The sequence below is a fragment of the Indicator indicator genome, chromosome 27 (assembly GCF_027791375.1).
Source record: "Indicator indicator isolate 239-I01 chromosome 27, UM_Iind_1.1, whole genome shotgun sequence".
NCBI lineage: Eukaryota > Metazoa > Chordata > Aves > Piciformes > Indicatoridae > Indicator > Indicator indicator.
The window spans coordinates 7,492,325-7,512,167 of record NC_072036.1 but is presented as its reverse complement, the minus strand read 5'-3'; the positions used below and the strand labels follow the sequence as shown (position 1 = coordinate 7,512,167).

At 40.5% G+C, this 19,843-nt stretch overlaps 1 protein-coding gene across 1 annotated transcript in view; it reads right to left on the bottom strand.

Annotated features, from left to right (window-relative positions):
• Nucleotides 1-3,812: 3,812 nt before the first annotated feature.
• The window catches only part of ROS1 (ROS proto-oncogene 1, receptor tyrosine kinase), a 66,159-nt gene continuing 50,128 nt past the window's right edge, over nucleotides 3,813-19,843 (bottom strand). The window contains exons 39-44 of the mRNA XM_054393024.1: nucleotides 18,220-18,349; nucleotides 17,092-17,189; nucleotides 16,280-16,483; nucleotides 15,020-15,154; nucleotides 11,257-11,411; nucleotides 3,813-3,979 (exon numbers count right to left, since the gene is read on the bottom strand). Coding sequence (XP_054248999.1) covers nucleotides 3,813-3,979; nucleotides 11,257-11,411; nucleotides 15,020-15,154; nucleotides 16,280-16,483; nucleotides 17,092-17,189; nucleotides 18,220-18,349 — 889 coding nt within the window. The remainder of the gene's footprint in view (nucleotides 3,980-11,256; nucleotides 11,412-15,019; nucleotides 15,155-16,279; nucleotides 16,484-17,091; nucleotides 17,190-18,219; nucleotides 18,350-19,843) is intronic.

Genomic DNA, 19,843 nt, shown 5'->3' with positions numbered 1-19,843 from the left:
ACATGGTAGCAATAGGGCATTTGTAAGCCCAGCCACTTTGTCACCACCTTTTCTTATATTGCTTCCATCAAGGACAAGTATTTTATTCATCATCTAATATAAAATTGAATCAAAGAAGGCTGATGTGTTTTTATTCAGTAACACTTCTCTCCAGAAATTCATGTCTATATGGAGGCAGACTTTCAGAAAGCATTCCCTGGAGAAAAGATATTAAAAGAATTAGGGGCAAGCAGAAGTGCTGAGTGGGAACACTTGCTTTTGGTGGCAGTACAACTGCATGCAGGGCTGACAACTGAGCTACAGCAAAGTCAAACACTTTAGCTGGTACCTCATTCAGCTTCAAGTGATCACCCAAATTTACTGCTGCTGACATGGTTAAGTGTACCAAGACTTTTAAAGGTATTTCTAAATGGGCTATTTCCCCCTCATTTTTTGATGCCTGTATTAATTATTTAATGTCAGACTTGAATGCTGGCAAGAAGTAGGGCAAATAGTCCCTTCTCAGCTCGTCTCTATCTAGCCTGCTGATGCTGCCACTAAAGCCAAGAGCCATGTCTGAGTGGGGTAGGGAAGAGGATGCATTCAACAACTGACTGTGGTTCATCATAGCCACTATTTTGTTTTAGTAGATCCCAGCAGAGGATAATTTTTCATGCTTTAAGCAACGGACTCAAAAATTACAGCATGATACTTCTGTTGAGATAAAAACTATGTCAGCGGACAAACTGAAGAACACAAGGCTGCCCTGGGTGAGTAGATTCCCATCCTTGGGGATGTGATGATGTCAGACTGAAGAAATAGGAAGATGTGAGAGAAGATACTCTTATAAAAGGTCAGTTTTGTGACTCGCAGAGTTCTGCCTCTTCTGTATCTCTGTAAGACAAAGCTAAGTAAGTTTGTGACTGGAAATTACAGAGAACTTACACATGGTCAGCCCTTATGAAAAGGTATGAAAATTGGATACCTGAAGAGAAATGCACTAGGAGATTAATCAGAGTTGTGAAATTTTGATACTACAAACGATGTTAGATTTAGATTGGGTGTTAGGAACAAGTTCTTTACATTGGAACAGGTTGCCCAGGGAGGTGGTTGAGGTCCCTTCCATGGAGATATTCGAGGTGAGGCTCAACAAGGCCCTGGGCAACCTGATCTACTTGGGGATGTCCCTGCTGACTGCAGGGAGGTTGGGCTGGATGACCTTTGGATGTCCCTTCTGGCCTGGACCATTCTATGATTCTGTGATTCTATGATTCTGATTCTATGTTAAAACTCCATTGAGTTTCCTACAGGACAAATGGAGAGACAGCTGTAGTTTCTTACTTTACTGCACTGGACAACAAAGGTGTTTCAGTGGACTCATCTCCAATGAGCACTAAGGGAATTCTACTGTCAGGGAAGATAGGAGATGAAAAAAAAAAAAAAAAAAGGTAGGGAAAAAAAAAGATGCAGCTATGCCAAGAGTATTGCAAAAGGGATTGATATCCAAACAGAGAGTGGCTATTTTGCAGCTCTGTTCTTACCGTAAAAGACAGAAGGCAGTGATGAACATCCTCCAAGTGGAAGATGTCATCTGAAGAAGCAGTAATTAACACATTATAAAAAAGGTTATTTTATATGGCAGTATCAGTCATGGGAATAATGACAATATTTTGGCATCATCACTTGGCTTTGGTGCACTGGCTTTCTGGTTATATATTAGACTTAAAACATAATGTCAGTTAGAGGTGCCAAGTGTCATTATAAATAGAGCCACGATCGTGTCAAAAATCCACCCGGTATGCAAGCTCCTGCAACTCCCTCCACAACATGTGTGTAAGAAAAACTTGTAAGAATCAATTAAAAGAAATTAAGGTGAATTAGAATTTTTTAATCATTAACAGGCCTGACATTGCTTCTGACTGCTAGCTGTCACTGGCACTCGCCTTGCCCACTGATGTGGTTTACCTGTGTTGGACAGGATCTTGGATGATTTTTTTCCAACTCAGACCTAACCAAAAGTGAATATCATGTCTCAAATGCAGTCATGATGCACTTTAACAGGATTGAAGGCTTCTCCTGCTAAAGAAAATAAAAATCAGATGAAGTCTTGTTGGTTTTCAAAATCTTTGTTTGTGATTTCCGGACTGAGAAGTCTTTTTCAGCTACACACAGATGTGAAGTCATGAAGGTGGAACCTTCCTAGTTTCTGGCTAGTGCATGATACTGGTTAGTAAGTGGAAGGGATGGCTGTACAAGCAATCAAGGAGCACTTGAACAGGAAGGAAACATTATACAGCATTTATTTATCTGTCACTGATGAGCATAGTGGAGTGCTACAGTTCTTATCAGAAAACCTGGCTTTTGCACCAATTTGTAGATGAAGAAAAATATTTATACAGTTATAGATTGCTTGAATTGGCTTTGTCAGGGTCTTGGAAGAATCTGAATTCAGAAGATCTCAATTTCTATTTTATTTGAATAAACTGATCAAAACTCAAATCTTTAGTTCTTCTGTGTTGCATCTCAATTTAAGAAACTTCTGAAGTTTAATTTCAGTGAAGTTACATGTATACATTCTGACATCAGATAGTGCCTGTACTACTCTTCAGTGTTCCCCATTAGCAAATGCTGCATAAAATCATAGAATCATAGAATGGTTTGTGTTGGACGGGACCTCCAAAGGTCATCTAGTCCAACCCCACTGCAGTGAGCAGGGACATCCTCCATTACATTAGATTTCCCAGAGCCCTGTCAAGCCTGACCTTGAGTATCTCCAAGGATGGGGCCTCAACTACCTCCCTGCGCAATCTGTTCCAGTGTTCCACTACCTTCATGGTAAAGAACTTCCTCCTAACATACAACCTAAATCTACTCTTCTCTAATATCAAACCAATGCTCCTCATCCTGTCACTGCAGGCTTTTGTAAACAGTCCCTCTGCAGCCTTCTTGTAGGCCCCCTTTGGGTACTGGAAGGCTGCTATTAGATCCCCCTGGAGCCTTCTCTTCTGCAAGCTGAAATCAGAACACGTTTCTGGCATCCTGACAGGTGTCTCTGCATAATTTGCAAACTACTGTTTATGATGAAATGTTACAAAATCTTATTGCTGTCTTTTATTTGTATATAATTTTAATATATACTTTGACCTGATCTCCAGTAACATCAAGGAAAAGTATTTCTCTTTATCCAGTCTGATGAAAAATAGGTCAGGATGATGAACATTAAAAAGGGAAAGGAAAACAAATGTAAAGAAAACAGGACTGCCTAGATTCACAGATCAGTCACTATGCAACTTACCATTCAAGATGCCTGCAAATAGACCATCCCCAGCAGTGGCCAGCATAGTCACCCTTCTTCACTTCTAATTTGGAGTTCAGAAAAACACAACAGGAGTTTTTGTTAGATTTTCAATCTGTAAAGACATGATTTGGAACAGTGAAGGTAGTTTTCCACTGTTTTTTTTCTGTTCATGAGCAAGCTGGTCCCCTCTTTGGAATGGCACACCAGTGGTGTCTTTTTTGGAAGGACTGCCTGTGTCTGAAGTATGTGTGACTGAGGGAATTTAATCACCAACACAGTAAAATCACTTGTTGTCTGATATCTGCTTTATTCTGTTCAACCATCTCCTGTGAAACGGCCAAACTGTAACATGTAGAAAACCACAAAGTTTTGTTGTCTCATTCTGCTACACATCATCAAGTACCTCATATTTTCTAGTAGTTTGAGTCTTTCAGAGAGTTGCTGTTTCTCAAGACATCTCTGAATGACGTGTAGAATATTTTCCTTGGCTGATATCTTCTTTGGTAGAGCTTTTTCTCTTCTTTCTCTCTTTCTTTCAAACAGACGAAACCAGATTTAAACTAAGTTCAGCAGAATTGATGCTTCCTTGGTCGTGGTTGCCTTCTTTCACTAATACCAAATAATTTAGGCCCTCTTGATTCCTTGTTTCCATTAGCATGGCTGAAATAATGCTGTCAGAATCTGCACCTGGAGCATCACTGTCTACATTAAGAACAAAAACAAACAAAACAAAACAGCCCAATGACATGCATGTAGTGTTAGAAAGCAAACTCAGACAGCTGTTGGAAAATATGGTCTAATGACTGCATAAAGCATGACTGACAATCCCAGTTTATTTTCTGCTAGTACCTGTGTGGTTTAGAGCTTTAAGCAAACCACTTAAAGAAGGTTGGTCTGCACCATTCATATCTCCACAGGCTACAAGACCATTATGAATACATGACTTGCTTCTCTTGGCAGTAAAGACAGCCTGCATAAAGCCAAAGTGATTTTAATCTCTGCCTTTGTGTAACCCTGCTAATAATACTGTTAGAGTCCTGTAACACAGGCAGCTATCTACCTACTAAGTCATTATATACTCTTGTGAGGACCTGTAATAGTCTGTCTTTCTAGAAGTTTGAATTTGGCAATCTGGTGTGTTCTTCACATTTCCAAAAATCCTAGTGTTTTTCCCCTAATTTGATGCTCCTCACACATATGGAGTTGCCTGAAATCTATAGCAGAGGATACATCCTTCTAAAAATATAAAAATTATTAACGAAAGGCTCAAGTTAGAACTGTTGCTATTTTTATTGCTTTTATTTTTGTAACATGCACCTTTTATTACACTTCCTCCTTTTACTTCATAGCTGGAAAATTAAGCAGGTGACATTCAGGGTTATCTGTTGCAAGGAGCAGCAAGTGCTGTGCTGTTGCACCAGGAAAGCCACGATTTATAATGTCACTATAATCACGGACCTCCTCCCCCAAGCTGTAGGCAGAGTCTGTTCTGCACGCTAGAGTCCATTAGGAAAGAATATTAGGAAAATTCTGAAGGAGAACTTTGATTTTAGAAATCTGGTGGCAAGATGGAGATTGGGACACAGAGCAAACTGTGCTCACATACCACAGTGAGTGACAGCTACGAAAAATCATTTGATATTCACTTTGTCAGTTCAAGACTATTATGGCAATATGTAGTAACTCAATCCCAACTAAGCCTTTACCAACCAGTAGAGCCCTTCTTTGTATCTGGCTTTTGTGTAAATAAAGCTTTTAATGGGAAGCCTTAAGGGGCAAGTTGCCTTGGAAAAGGCACAGGGGCAAATGCTGGGGGCATGTTTGCAGCAAACTCTTAAGAGAGAAACCTTAAAATAAGGACCCAAGTAAAACTGGGTATTTACAGACCAGACATATGCCGGCTGACCTGCCTAAGTATAGAACACTAGAGGAGCATTCAGATTTGTTTCCTGTATAAGTATCTGGGACTGATGAGGTGATGTTTACACAAATGTGAGTATGAGGTCACTGGGATATTTTTACCAGATATATAGATACATTACTAATTCTTTCCCCAACAGGTCTGAAGAACTACAGAATATATAAAATATTATAATCCTTTTCCAGCCTACGAGCCACTGTGTTTCTCATTATAAAGAAAAATAGCTAAAAAAAAAAATCAAACACCTTGCCTTCGTTTGTCTTTTGGAAGGAAATAGGCAAGAAGGACTATTTTTGCAGAATATTCTTATCCTATCCAAAGAAAGAGGAAGAATGTTGATGACTTTTGTCCTACGACATGACACATATAAGCTACACTGCTGCTTTCACAATGAGATTTTTGATTACAAGAGTCCTTCACTGTTGTGCCATTTCTTGCTGCTCTGCTCAGCACCTATGAAAGTTTAGCACCATTCTGCTGTACAAGCCAAAAAAATCTGTGCAAAAGTGTCAAGTTATGTAGTACAAGTTCTGTAGTACAATGCTTGCCTCTTGTGCAAGTCAGTAAAGCAAGCAAATAGTTTTTGCTCACTTAGTTATACGGCAGAAGATACTGAAAATGAGCAAATGAGGCAAAAAAAAAATCATTTTATGTAATGAAATTCCCTCTGAAATGTGAGAGCTAGGAGAGCCACCATCATCATGGAAGCCATAAGCCAATGCAGAGAATTCTGGATAAGCTTTGGGAGGCCTTTTCAAAAACTATGAAGAATTTGAAGGAAGACAGAGAAGCTGGAGGGAGAAGGCAGGTCAGTGTATTAAGGAGATATCATTCTTTTCTTTTCAGTTTTAACATTACTAAAATTAGTTGATTGATGTATAGTCATGCTGGGTTATACGTGAGTAAATGCAGCATAAACCATGTGATGTGATCCCCTCGGATTTCACAAGCAAAGTCTGGCTGAGCCATCAAAACACCCTGAGAGAAGGCGTCCAAGGAACACCTTCATGGAATCTGGAGTCATGCTGGGGACTCAGCTCTAAACACTTAAATCCTGGGGGGGTTGTCTACACTGTGGACTGCTGCACAGTGTAGAGTTACTCGTATTTGCTCTAAACAACCTACCTCAAGGCACGAGGCAGGCTAGCTCTACCAGTCCAGAGCTCTGTACAGGCTGAGAAAAGCTCTGCTGAAAAGCAGCTTCCCACTGAGCTTTGTGCTCTCGCAGGTAGACTGCCTCCAATAACTAAACAGACATGTTCAAAGCTCAGCACTCTACTTACATAGATACCTGTCCCAGGTCCCTGTCCCTGTCCTAAATGTCCTTTGACCTTGCTGGACACTTTTCCTAGTAGTGATTTGCTTAAAGCACAATGTGTGAGCCAAACTGCTGGTGAATTAATTACAATGCATCTCTCCAGGGGTAGGCAGAAGCTTTCCCTAGGGACCTCTGCATTAATTGACACAAGAAATTATGATCGCCTGACTCATACTAATGAGGGATGGAGTTTGCTTGCTTAGCCTCCTCTGGGGAGACCAGTTTTAACCTGATAAAATCTGTGCTTCCCCCTTCCCGATCCCAGCTTCTCAGCTGGCTGTTTCCCGCCGCAGGGCAGCCACGGTGCTGAGCTGGGACACGTATCTTGCCTCACTGTCACCAAGTGTCTTTCCTTGCTGTTCCCTAGGCTGTGTGGGCTCACAACATGTTTTGAAGTCCTGCCTGGAAGGGTGTAAATTTTTGTGGTGTCTTGATAAGCAGAGAGGGTGAGGGTTTTTGTGTTTTAGTTCAGAGGGTGACAACATATAAGAAGAAAAAAATATGTGAGTAGGACAGGTGATTGGTAGAGACTGAACAAACTGACCTAGAGATGCTGATCTTCTGTTACAGCTATTTCAGGGCCAGATTCTCAGCTAGCACAAATTAACAAAATTCCATAGAAACCAGTGGGATGCCACTGATTTACACCAGCTAAGTAGCCAGCCTGAGATGTTACTTATTCTGGGTGACATAATCCCATAAGATGCTTAGCACCTTCAATATGGTAAAGTATTTAAAAGTGCAGCCACATTTGCTTTTTCCCATTAATATCCTCTTGTTTTTCTCATATATGCTCTGCCCTTTGTCCCTGCAACAAACACAATGTCCATGGCAGTAAACAAGAGCCTGGCTGGCTTCCTGGCACGGCTGAAAGATGTAGCCCACTGTGACCACATTCAGAAGAAGTGCTTGATGACACTAAACCCTGACTTCTTCACCTCAGCTATGCTGGTTAGCTCAAGAAGAGAGTTCCTGTGTAGGGAGTATTTTCCTGCTACCTGCTGGCCACCTGGAGCTGTGTTTCAGTTCCTGCACATGGCCAGTAATATAAATAGAACAAATATATATCTGTTTTAATGCTCCCCTCTGTATTATGTATCAGTTGAGATATATCTGTGTTTCCTGTCTAACGAAGCATATGATCTTGCATGGTTTGAGGGTGACTCACCAAGCTTTGCTATTCTGTCAGACTCTAAAGGTGCTAGAAGTGAGAATTTTGTTCATCCTGCATTTCTACTGCACTGAACAGCTCAGAGCTTCGACTGCCTGCCTTTAACAGATTTTTTTCAGAGATCAGTGGACTAAAATCTCTGAGTGCATGAATCTGCCTTGGGAAATACACAATAGAAAGCTGTTTGTTAGCTTGTTATCATTTATAAGAGCACAAAAAAAAAGGCCAGTTGCACTTTTGCTGCTATACAATAAGGCTCTATGAATAGGGAAGCATTCCTCTTCACCAGATCACAAAGGAGGATTCATTGTACTAAGTTTTGATCTTGCAGATCTTACATGTCCACTTTAATCTCCTTGCCTGGGCTGCTTTGAACGTCAATGGCGAGAGAAAAGAGGAATGAATCCCTCTGGGAAGAATCTTATTTCACATCCTTACTTTTACACAACAACATCCCCTGAATGTGTCCACAACTCTCTGGTGACTGTCAACCAACCCAGACAGCCAGCATAAACGCAGTGCCTAAGTTTTAGTTGCTTCCACACCCATACTAAAGAAATGCCAGCTCTTATAACACCGTCTCCCCTAACTTTTATTTCCTCAGACCAAGGCAAAGCACAAGCATGGCTATCCTTGCAGTATCCTATGGCTTGTGTGCACTCCTGGACTCAAACAGCATTTATCTATGGGACAAACAAGAAATGATCAAACCACCAAGTCCCTCTCCTCTTGCAGTGTTGCAACCACTCACTGTTTTGGGAGAAGCCTTTTCTCTGACCTCCACTGGCTTTGGGTCAGCCACTCACTAAGCTAAGTGGGGAAGAGGATTACTGAATTTCAGAAAAATACAAAAGGAGACCAGATACGAGGTTTTAAAAATGTCTCTTATCAACACATCTGCTTTAAAGAAGCTTCTGTTTCACCAGGTGATTACTTTGAGTTCAGAGAGATGTGCAGAATGTTTTGTTTTGAGTTTTTTTGTTTGTTTTTGTTTTTGTTTTTTTAAGGCAGCTGATTTTAACAAAATAAACTCATGGTTTTTACACAGGGAACAGCAACCCAGTACTACTCAGTCAGCAGACATATAATTGACAGTAAAAATCTCTGATTCCAGATTTTAATATCAAACCCCCTCAGTGAAAAGTTTTGCGCAGAGATTAAACAAACAAACAAACAAACCCTAAACAAAACCACCACAACAACAACAATAAAAAACCCCAAACAAGTGGCTTTTTCAGCAAGCACCTCAACTGCTGAAAAAAAGTAAATAGACTGAGTGACTGGCTTTGGAAAGAAAAGCAAAAGAAAAAAAACTCTGCTAAAGCTGAGGCTATCTACAAGTAGCTAACATTCACTAGAAATTGGAAAATGTATGATTCCATATAGGGTTTAGCATCATAGTTATTTTGAGGTGTATTATTTCACTTTGCTTGACATTTGCTCTTTCTTTTGGAACCAAGTCTCCTGGTGAGAGCAAACATTTCTTGGTGGGAGGGTGTCGACAGAAGCTTCATTACACACAAAGGCCAATGACCACTTAACAGTTTTGGAAAATGTTGTCCAGGACAATCCATCATGGAACAGACCTTTGAATTATTTGTTTTGGCTGTCATCTTTCTATTACTGCTGCTGCTGCTGTATGCAGGTCAAATATGGCAAGACACCTAGATTCCAGCCATCATCAGTGGAGAAAAAGGCAAAAGGTGACCCCTTTCATGCTATGATAGCTGCCTAAAACATAGGAGTGGTCACTCTCTGGAGATGTGTTTCTGCTCCTTACTACAGAGACAGCTAGAAGAGCATCTTTGATGAGACTTCTAGCTTCTAGACAGCTGCCTTTAGGTGAGATGAAGTCCGTTATAAATGTAAGGCCTATTATCTCGGGCAGAGTGCCTAATTAATTGGCTGTAGTCCTTTCCTGAGCTAATGCCAGGCTTAGATTTGTGCCAGGTTAAATATCTCCTTCCTGAACTCCACTACCAAAAGTGAAGATGTCCCTAAAGAAACTAGGAAATGACTGTAACTATGTGAAGCTTTTAATTATAGCATAAGGGTGCAAGATCAGCTAATAAAAAAAGCATGAAATGATATCAGTGCTGGCTTCCTTTGGTCCCATCATGTCTTGATAAAGCCTTGATAAATTCTTTATTCTTGTAATGACATATAAACATTATGTGACATACAACACCATGCACAGACTGTATTTGACAGACAGAAATCAAGGTGAGGATAAACTGTCATTTGCAAATCTACACTAAATGGTAAAGATTGGCAAAATATCAAATGAAATGTTATTAACTGAGCAATGGACAATGCCAGTGAATTGAACATAGAGTCCTGTAGAGAAATAACTACATAGCTGTCATTCCTGGAATGGATCAGAAAGGTTTTAAAATATCAGAAAATATTGATGTATTAAGACAGTTTCTGAAGCAGGGTGAGATCCTACTTAAACAACAACTTTTGTGAAAGAGAAAAAACAAAACAAAAGAAACCCAAGGCAAAGGCTTTAGATATTTTGAAGACAACTAAGTTTTACTTTTTTAGAATGGAAAGCCACTCTTACAAAAGGAAATCTTTTTCATTAGAAAAAGCATGGGATGAAAACATGTTAAATTAAAACCCAACCAAACAGACAAAAAAATCAACCCAACAAAATCAGCCCAGCAAACCACCCTGTGAAATGAAAGGGAAACATTTCAACTGATAAAAGCTTCCAGTTTACCAATTTTCACATTGTTTACTAAGACTTGATATTTTTTTCCTCAAGATTTAACCAGTTAGGAATTACTGCAGTATGTGAAAAGCTTCTTGCTCTGGCCCAGTCAAGACGTTCATTTCCATTTTTAGATTATTTGAATCACAGTTGCACAAACAACTTCAAATTTAACATCTCCTATATTTGTTTTCTTTAATCCCTGTCTTCACAACCTTATGAATGTTCCTTTGTTGTGCCCCCTGTCTTAAGTGTATCTTTCCTAATATCCCCTAGTTTTACTCAATCACAGTGTGCAGAGCACAAGCATGATGTGACTCCTGGCTGCAGCTATCAGTTTTGACTGGGATAAAGGCTGCCTCACTTAGGTAGCTAATTTATGCCTCACTTTCAGGCAGCTGCTGAATCAGTACTTCTAAAGTAAGTGCCTAGCTGACATGTTTAGATGACAGAGAGGGAGTAGATTCCTTTGAATTTGGAACAGGTTTCCACCCAGAAGCCTTCTGAAGCTCTCCTGGCTGTACAACAAACTTAAGCATTTACTTTAGTGGAATAGGGTCATGAAGTACCAGAATCTTACATGCAAGCTAGGATGTCTCTGGGGCAGACTCAGCTGTAACCTCACAGGGGTCTTTTGCTTGGTAGTCTTATATGGGCTTTACCTAATGCATGCCTCCTAATGGCATCTGGTGAATTACCACAAGTTCATTATGAGAGAGTTAAACCTTTGCTGTTCTTATAGTATAGGCAGAGAATTGGAGGCAGTGAAAAATGCACTGAAAAGAACTACAGCATCCTGGCTTTGCTCAAAGGGAAGAGGCCACAGAGAGAGCCTGTGCTTGCCCAGACTCACCTTCAAAAGCTTGGTTGATGATTCCAATTGTTGCTGCTTTGTCTTCAAATAAGGACAGTGGAGAGTGCCTTATCTCTTGCAGTTTGTCCTGAATAGAGGAGAAAGTAGGCCTGTTGTGAGGTTCTTGAGCCCAGCATCTTGTCATTAAATCACACCTGGAAATCAAATTGTTAAAATGCAATCAGTCAAAAAACCTGAATAACACATCTCAATATTGATCATTAAATCATTTGGGAGGGGAAGGGGGAAGGGGGAAGGGGAAGGGAAGGAGGAAGGGAAGGGGGAAGGGAAGGGGGAAGGGAAGGGGGAAGGGAAGGGGGAAAAGGAAGGGGGAAGGGGAAGGGGGAAGGAAAGGGGAAGGGGGAAGGGAAGGGGGAAGAGAAAGGGGAAGGGAAGGGGAAAGGGGGAAAAGAGGGGAAATATTTTTTTTAAAAAAAGACTAAAAAATGGAAAAAAAGGAAAAAAGAAAAAGGAAAATATGTCTAAACGCAGAAACGAAGATGAACCTATGAGCTTATTTAAATCCCCTTAAGCTCATGCTGCCTCATATTTCAGGGAAGATCAAGGAAAACCCAGCACAGAGAGGGTTCTGCCTCCAGATTAAACCAAATAGGAGCAAGTTTTCCCATACAAGGCCAGAGAGGTACGAGTTTCCTCTGGATGCAGGGGTCCCAGCTCACCTGGCCCAACACCATCTGTACCATTCAGTGGTAAACTGCCCTTTGTGTTTGTCTGGAGTCTAGGGCTGACTTTCATTGCTTACTCGAGGTGAGTCCAGGCTACACAAAACCAAATCCTACAAAAGCCAGGGGGAGCCAGGCTGAAAACCAAAACACAGCTAGCACCTGGCCGTGCTAAGCATTAGGAGTGGAGGGAGGTCTTCAGAATCTCAGAACCAGAGAGCAGCATTTGAGCAGGCAGTGAAAGGCCAGTTCAGGGAGCTGCTGCTGGAATGCAGAGTATTCACCTCTAAGCCCTAAGTTCAAATCCTCCCCTGACAAACAGCCTCCCAGACCTGCTGCTATGTGATACCAGGCGTTACTGAGTTATGTGAAATGAATTGGCTTGTTCAGATCCTTGCTTATCCATCTTGAAAAGGAGGCTGCTGTCCTTCACCACAATTGGGTATTTTACAAGCCCCTCAGTGACAGGTGGGAGAAGTCTCTTGACTTCTGATTTTTCAATGATGTTTTTCATCAAAATAGAGGCACTGAGGGAGAAATATGAGTAGAAAAACTGTTTTAGAGTCACTTTTTGTCAATCTGTGTCATGTGGTTGTGGGGCTGAACAGTTATTCTGTTGTTTTGTGGTGGTTTGTTTTTTTTTTTCAAAATGATCCAATGAAATCTTAAAATCTTTAATTTTTTCAAAATGATCCAATGAAATCTTAAAAGTCAATGGTATTGACTTCCTGATGCTCTGAAGCACTTCATCTGCTTGCTTTCAAGTGTACTGGTTATTGATGACACTTGCAAATATAGATGAAAAAGTACTGAATAGGACTTAAAATGAAGTGAAATCCTTGTTCTCCTGCTGCTGCCAACAAAGTGTCTGTCATGTTTAATTTTAAAGGCAGTCTTGGATTCTGGAAGTGAAAGAATTTGCTTTCCATTCATGCTGGTTGTTAGATATCCAAGAAAAATACCATGAGTTCAAGTGCTGTGCTCTTTCAGCTTGGGCTTTTATGAGTAGAGCATTGTGCAAGGTGCAGCAGTGAAGAATTGACTGAGTACAATATTCCTCTAATAGAAAGGAAGAAAAAGACAACCAGAGGCAAACAGAAGAAGAAACAAACACAAATCATAGACTAGAATGGTTTGGGCTGGAAAGGATCTTCAACGACCATCTAGCTCCAACCTCCCTGTCATGGACAAGGACTTCTTCCACTAGACCAGGCTACTCAAAGCCCCATCCAACCTGGTCTTGAGCACTTCCAGGGATAAGACATCCACAACCTTTCTGGGTGACCTATTTCAGTGTTTCACCACTCTCACAATAAAGAACTTCTTCCTTATAAACAATCTAAATCTACTCTCTTCTTATTTATGAAACAAGAACATGACAGATGTGGATTCTGAGCTCAGCCCAGCCCAAACTGTGGCATGCTCTTGCATACCAGCCTCACACTCAGGTGGCTGTGCCAGATGTGGAACTCTGACTGCAAAAGTGGTGTCATTTATACACCTAATTAATATTTTCATAAATGTGTCTTATTTGTAGATCCCCAAGTCCCATTCCCAGTTCATTACCAAGCTTAACCTATCTACACTTCTTTGCAGGGAAGCCAATGATTAGTCCCTGGAGTAACAACTTGTGGAGGGAAGGGTGAGAATTTCCCATCCACCCACCAAAAAAACAAAACAAAACAAAACAAAACAATCTCCCTTACTTAATGCTTTTATACCCCAAGGTTTCTGTGTCAGCCCTACTTGCTCTTGCAATGTAAGCCCACCACAGATTCCTAAACACTTCTCAGCTGAAGTAGTTTGGCCTTTGAACTCTCTTCCTATCAGTGATGGTTTGTTTTGTGAAATGACAATGAGCAAGCCAAAGTGCTGAGGAGACAATTACTGACTGCTGATGTCCCGATGCAGGTTCAAAACCACAAGGAGGGAAGCAGGAATGTGAAGAATCCCAGCATTCCATTAATGACCTAGCAAAGTAGCAAAAAGCTATTTATGCAGGTGCTGAGTGTTCACCAAATGAGATAAAAGATGACACAAGAGTCTAAGAGCTCATTCAGCCCTTGGCTTTCAAAAGCTGTTACTGCTATTAGGCCCCATCCTACAAGTTACAACAGGCAGACCAGTGTTTAAAGCCTACCTGCCATGCTAAACTTAAGATCTAGGACCTTAAAAACTACTTCAAGCAAAGTTTTCTTGATTCTGATCACTTGTGTTAAAGGCAACTTAGAAGCCTATATGTGAGTTTGAATATCAAACCAGTACATAGATATACATTGCCTCCTTTGTTTTTTTATTTACAGGACAGCTGTCAGGGGTTTTTTTTTGAAGATTTTTTTTTTCAGCAGAATATATTGAAACTGAGCTTGCTTTGACCTCTCATTCGTTGTATGACTTCCAGTTTTCACTCTGTTGTTAAAATTATATCCTAATATTTTCAGTTCTTCTGGTCCTCCAAACACTAAAGTTTTGGTGTGTTTTAGCTATACCTACACAATGATAAATAATCACCCTCTCCGGAACTCAGAGCATGGTAAATGATGTGAAATCACAGAAGTCACAGAGATCTGGACTTGCCAATCACAGAATTAGTCTCAACCCAATTCCTGTGCCCCAGGAGTAAGAATTATGCACTTTGAGTAACCTCTCCTTCCAGTTGTACAATCAGTTGTTAAGTGCATTGCTCTGACTGCTTATGCAGTGTGAGTAGTACAGGAATTGAGACATGAAGTTAGACAATACTGAGTGATCCCCACACTGTGCAGAGACCAGGAAATTCTTTCTACCACTAGATGCTCTTAGTCTGTTACCACATTACTATCAGATTCATGCCTTTATCATGGCTTTATGATGTCTCTGAAATGTTGTTTAAAAGACCAATATTCACCATTCAAATTCAACATTACAGGCTGCACTACTGGGTGAATTAGTAGTGGGCTGGCAGCTACAAGTGCTACCTTGTTTTATCAGAAATGAAAATAGAGAATATTGGACTCTGCATAGACATAGGCAATATTTAAAGTGATGGCCTCTTGCTTCCTATAAATATTATCAACAGCGTTTCAACAGAATTAACTCACAAGTCATCAGGACAATTGTTTGGAGATTCCAGCCTTCCTCCTGATCGTACATGGTGTACAACTTCTGTATTGGAGAAACCTGGATATGGTTGTTGACCCAAAGTTAAAGTTTCCCACACTAAGACACCAAAAGACCTATTAAAAAAAAACAACAATAAAAAAAATTAATTGCCATAGTCATCATGAACAATCACCTTATCAACAGTTAAAATTTCTCTAAACTAAGAATAAGACTTAGTTAGAAACATCAAGAGTAAGAAGTTTTATTTTTTATGTTAAACAATTCATATGTCCTTAAAGCAACCTCTGGAACAGCTGTAATCAATGTCTAGACCTGACACACTTTCCCAGACTCCCTGAGGTGCAGCTTAGAAGCCATTGAGTGCCCAGAGCTTCCCTGGGCAACTGCTCTTTGCTTGAGCATGTCCTCACTTAAACAAGTGTTTAGAACTCTCTAGAGGTGTCTTAGAAATGGAGAGAGACAAGTTCTCCTAAGCACCACTCACAAAGCAATCAGCACCTCATTTGGTTTGGCAGAGAGCACTAAACTACTCCCTGAGATAAACTTAAGAGTGGCAGTCAAATGGATGGGCTGCAGGAGCTGAGGACTTGGACAAGACTGGAGGGCTATAGCCTACCATGAGCACCTATGGCTGTAGAGATGTAAGTTTGCATGAGTCTCAGCTTGATTGGATCTAGTATGGTTTGGTTTTTTTCACATGCCTCTTGACAGTAAGTCTCCTTTTCTTCATCATCATAAGCTCCAACCCACTCAAATATACACTTTAAGTAGACCTCCACAGCTAAGTACTATGATATTCCCCTGCTGATGATGAGAAATTTGAGCTTCAAAACAAAGAAGCCATCAGAACAGGGTAAAATGGTGAGGGGAAATATTTGGTTGTGAAAAGGAAATGCCAAATAATCTAATGGAAAACAAAATGGAACAGCATGGAGGCAGTCAATTCACTGCCCAGTCAAGCAAAATCCACATCAGGGGCCTAGGGCAAAACTCTTTGAGTGACAGTAATTCTTCCCAGCTAGAATCCAAAGCATTAAGAAATATATCCATGCAGGTACTGTTGTCGTACCAAACTTTTCATTAGCTCACTAAAATATCACCAAGGAGAAATCTGTCATAGCCTGCAATTTATTAGAGATGGCAATATGCAACCTTACCATTCCTCCTGGAAACCAATACCTTCCTGCTGTGGAATTTGGCCTGATTATTCCCCCAGCTGTGTGGCTACTGTAACTCACCAGACATCAGAGCTATTTGTAAAGACACCATCAATGAGGCTTTCGGGAGCCATCCATCTGACAGGGAGGAGGCCTTCTCCTCTTTTCCTGTAATAATCATTTTTGTAGATATCTCTGGCAAGTCCAAAATCACCAATCTTTACTACCCGGGAGGAGCTCCCATATCTCTTCTCAGACACGAGGCAGTTGCGAGCAGCCAGGTCCCTGATTTGTAAGGTAGAAACAAGATGGAGTTAAGCACTGCAGATGAACTTCAGTCAGAAGGGACCTCTGGAAGTCATCTGATTCCACCCTCTCTACAGAGCAGCCCCAATCTCCAAATCAGATCAGGTGGCTTAGGGCCTCATTCAGGTAAGTTTTGTGTATCTTCAGGACTGGAGGTGACACAGCTCTTCTGAACAAACAGTTCCACTGAGTGAGCCTGCACACTGTGAACAATATTATCTCATTTCCCTTGCTGTAACTTATTCCTGTGGCTTCTCATCTTTTCCCTGTGCATCTCTGAGAGAAGTTTGGCTCTGTGAACTCTACAGCTACCTACTAGTTAGAGGAAGAGGGTAAAGGATCTCCCTCCTCACCCTTTTCTTTGTTGTGTGGGATATTATTCTTGCCTAATGAGCAATGAGTCCTGAACTCAGATCTTAGAGTAGCTCTCCATGTTGGGAGAGAAATATAGGTGATTTTTGGCATAAGACTGAATTTAACTCCATTGCTCTTGCCTTCCCTGTAACATTGTGACATCTTTCTAGGCCTTCTTCCCAGGTAAGATATTGTGGGTAAACCCTGGAAGACTAAGGAAATATGTTCTGTACCTGTGTATAAAATGCATTTTCTCTAAATAGACACAGCCTTTGCAAATATCCAAACAGATATCCAAGAGGTCAGTCACTGTCAGCAAGGGATGCTGGAGCTACAAGAAACAAAAGCAGAAGTTAGTTATGTCTTCCAGCTTTGCAAACTCAGAACGTCAAGCTCCCTGTGCAAAGGTGGTATTGCTTGCTCGTTTGAAGTGTGCTTTTTGAAATGTGAGGATTTCTCCAAAAGATGCAAAGCACAGGTGCAAAATCTCTGTATGGCAATAAAGCAAATGCCAATTACCAGCAGGGTAAACCGTCAGAACACTGCATTGCCAGGCAGATCAACCCATCCTGTTCTTTGATTTGGGGTTAAGAATATCCTGGGACCTTCAGAATTGTTTCTTCACTACAGTAGAAGAAATAGGACTCTGAAAATTTCCTCCCACTACCAGATCAGGTTTGCTTGCTGCTGTATTCCATCAGTATAATACATTATTCCAGTAGAATACCTGCACATTTCAGTAGACTTCAATACTGACTGGATTGAGATGGTCATGTAAATGAACTAACAATTGCTGTAATGCTCTAAAACTTCAGTGCTGAGTCCTTTTGACCTGCAATTCTACCATCCATATTCTTAATCTGCATGCTAACTATGGGGAAAAAATAATTACAGGCACTTCTTCTTTATTCTTTTCTTCTCTTTCCTTCTAAAGACTATGAGGATACAGGCACAGGGACAGTATCTTCTTATATGCCTGGACTATGCCTAGCATGTTAAGGATACTGCTGCTATTCTAATTAAAAAAAAAAAATCAAATCCATGAGGCCTAAGAGACCAGATACATGACCACTGTTATTTATGATCACTTTTCAAAGGACTATTCATGGTATTCATAGAGAAAAACTCAGTAGACTGAAAACACAATCTTGATGAGTGGTCTGATGGAATTCCATCTTCTTCACAGCAACTCTGAATGCAAGGTCAGCACTCAACATTGAGGTCCCAGGGCATTAGGGAAAAGCCAGGTCAGACCTTACAGGTAGAGAAACAGCTGAATATCACCATGGCCTTTGAGAAAGGAAAAAACCTGAGAATCTGTGGGCAGGTTAAAAATGTAAGTGTTGTGGTCTTCACCCTACCTTTTGCTTTCTGGCTCCTCGTAAATAGCTAAGTAGATCCCCTCCTTCCATCAGCTCCAGTATTATGTACTGAGGTTCATTTAGTAGGCACACACCAAGCAGCTTCAGAATGTGGGGGTGATCAAATTTACTAAAGAGAAGGAAATGACTGTAAGATTACATAGGAGAAATCCAGTTGTGGCTGTAAGCAATGAATGAGCAGTTTGGCCCTTACAATCCTGCCTCTACCAAAACCATGATTTAGTATCTCAGAGTGGCTGGATTTGCTCAGTCATGGGGAGGGTTCAGGGACACCCTTTCAAATCACAGGCTCACACTGTACTTTGGCATGGCTGTGAAAAGCACACTTCATCAAATTTCCATCAACCAAAGAAAGAATCTCATCTAGGAATAAGAGTAATTGCCACCTGTACATTAAAGGTATCCATTTCATTAGAGTACTTTTACCACTATAGTCACAGCAGAACTCTGCAGAGAAATGCACAAAGGTGCAACCTAGTCTTTTCATAATTCAAACAACTGATTCCTGCAGTACAGTTTCAAGAGAAACAAAATGTGCATGAGGAATACTTGCAGATATGCCAGTAATTTGCTGCTTGTCCACAAAGATAGGGGTTGCCACCAGGCAATCAGCACTCAGATCTAGCATTTTTTCAAAGGATGACAAATATTCATTGCCTCAGTCAGTGCCTCTGTTTTTTACAGTTTCTTGTGTCAGAAAATGGTTTTCCCTTTCCACTGCTGTATGGAAAGACTTTAACCTCCACTCAGAGAAACTTGACTCTACTGGAGGAAATGAGGGTGACCAAAATGCTGTCAAATGCACCAGTGTAAACAAACAAATAAAGCAGAGGCACGTTACCCTTCTAACCTCTTTCAATTAACACAGTCTTAGGTGTGGACAAAGGCACTAGTTAAAAATGTGATTTTGAATTTGACAGTTCTCTTGCCCCAGCCTCTAAGGCATACCTCCCAATCAGATAAACTGTGGCACTCTCAAGAACAAAAAGAAGGGAAGGAGCACCTGGCACTTTCCTTACATCTCACCCAGCCCTTTCTCCACTGAGCTATCATTCCTTAATTCCCAAGTGAAGGGATACACAAGAGAATTTGTCACATGTATTTGTACACAAATGACTTGCCAATAACCAGTATCAAATGACTTTCTGAAGTATAGGCAACTTAATTTCCCCGTTGCTGCACAGCAAGATGAAGAAACAGATAGTCTTTGCTTAACTGGGAGAGTATGCATAATGCTGCAACCCAAAATTGTTGTGAACATCCAAAAATGCAGGCAAAATAAGAGTTGCATTTAAATATCTAACATCAAGGTTCATAAACACTACAGTCCACTTATTTTTCCTTCCTCTCCTTGATTTCATTTACGAGACCTTATGGATAAACTTCAAGAAAAATCATTAAGTCCTGCATAAGGGAACTAAATAACTATCTTTTTTTTTTTACATTAAAAAAATAATTAAGGCATATTAAATTTACATATTTTTTTACTTATCCATTAATGTCTACTAGGAACTTACAATATTTAAGTTTTTCTATTTTATTTTTTCTTAATCTTTTGTTTTCTCATTGTATTGGTTTACAGAGAGGCTCACATCCATGTTTA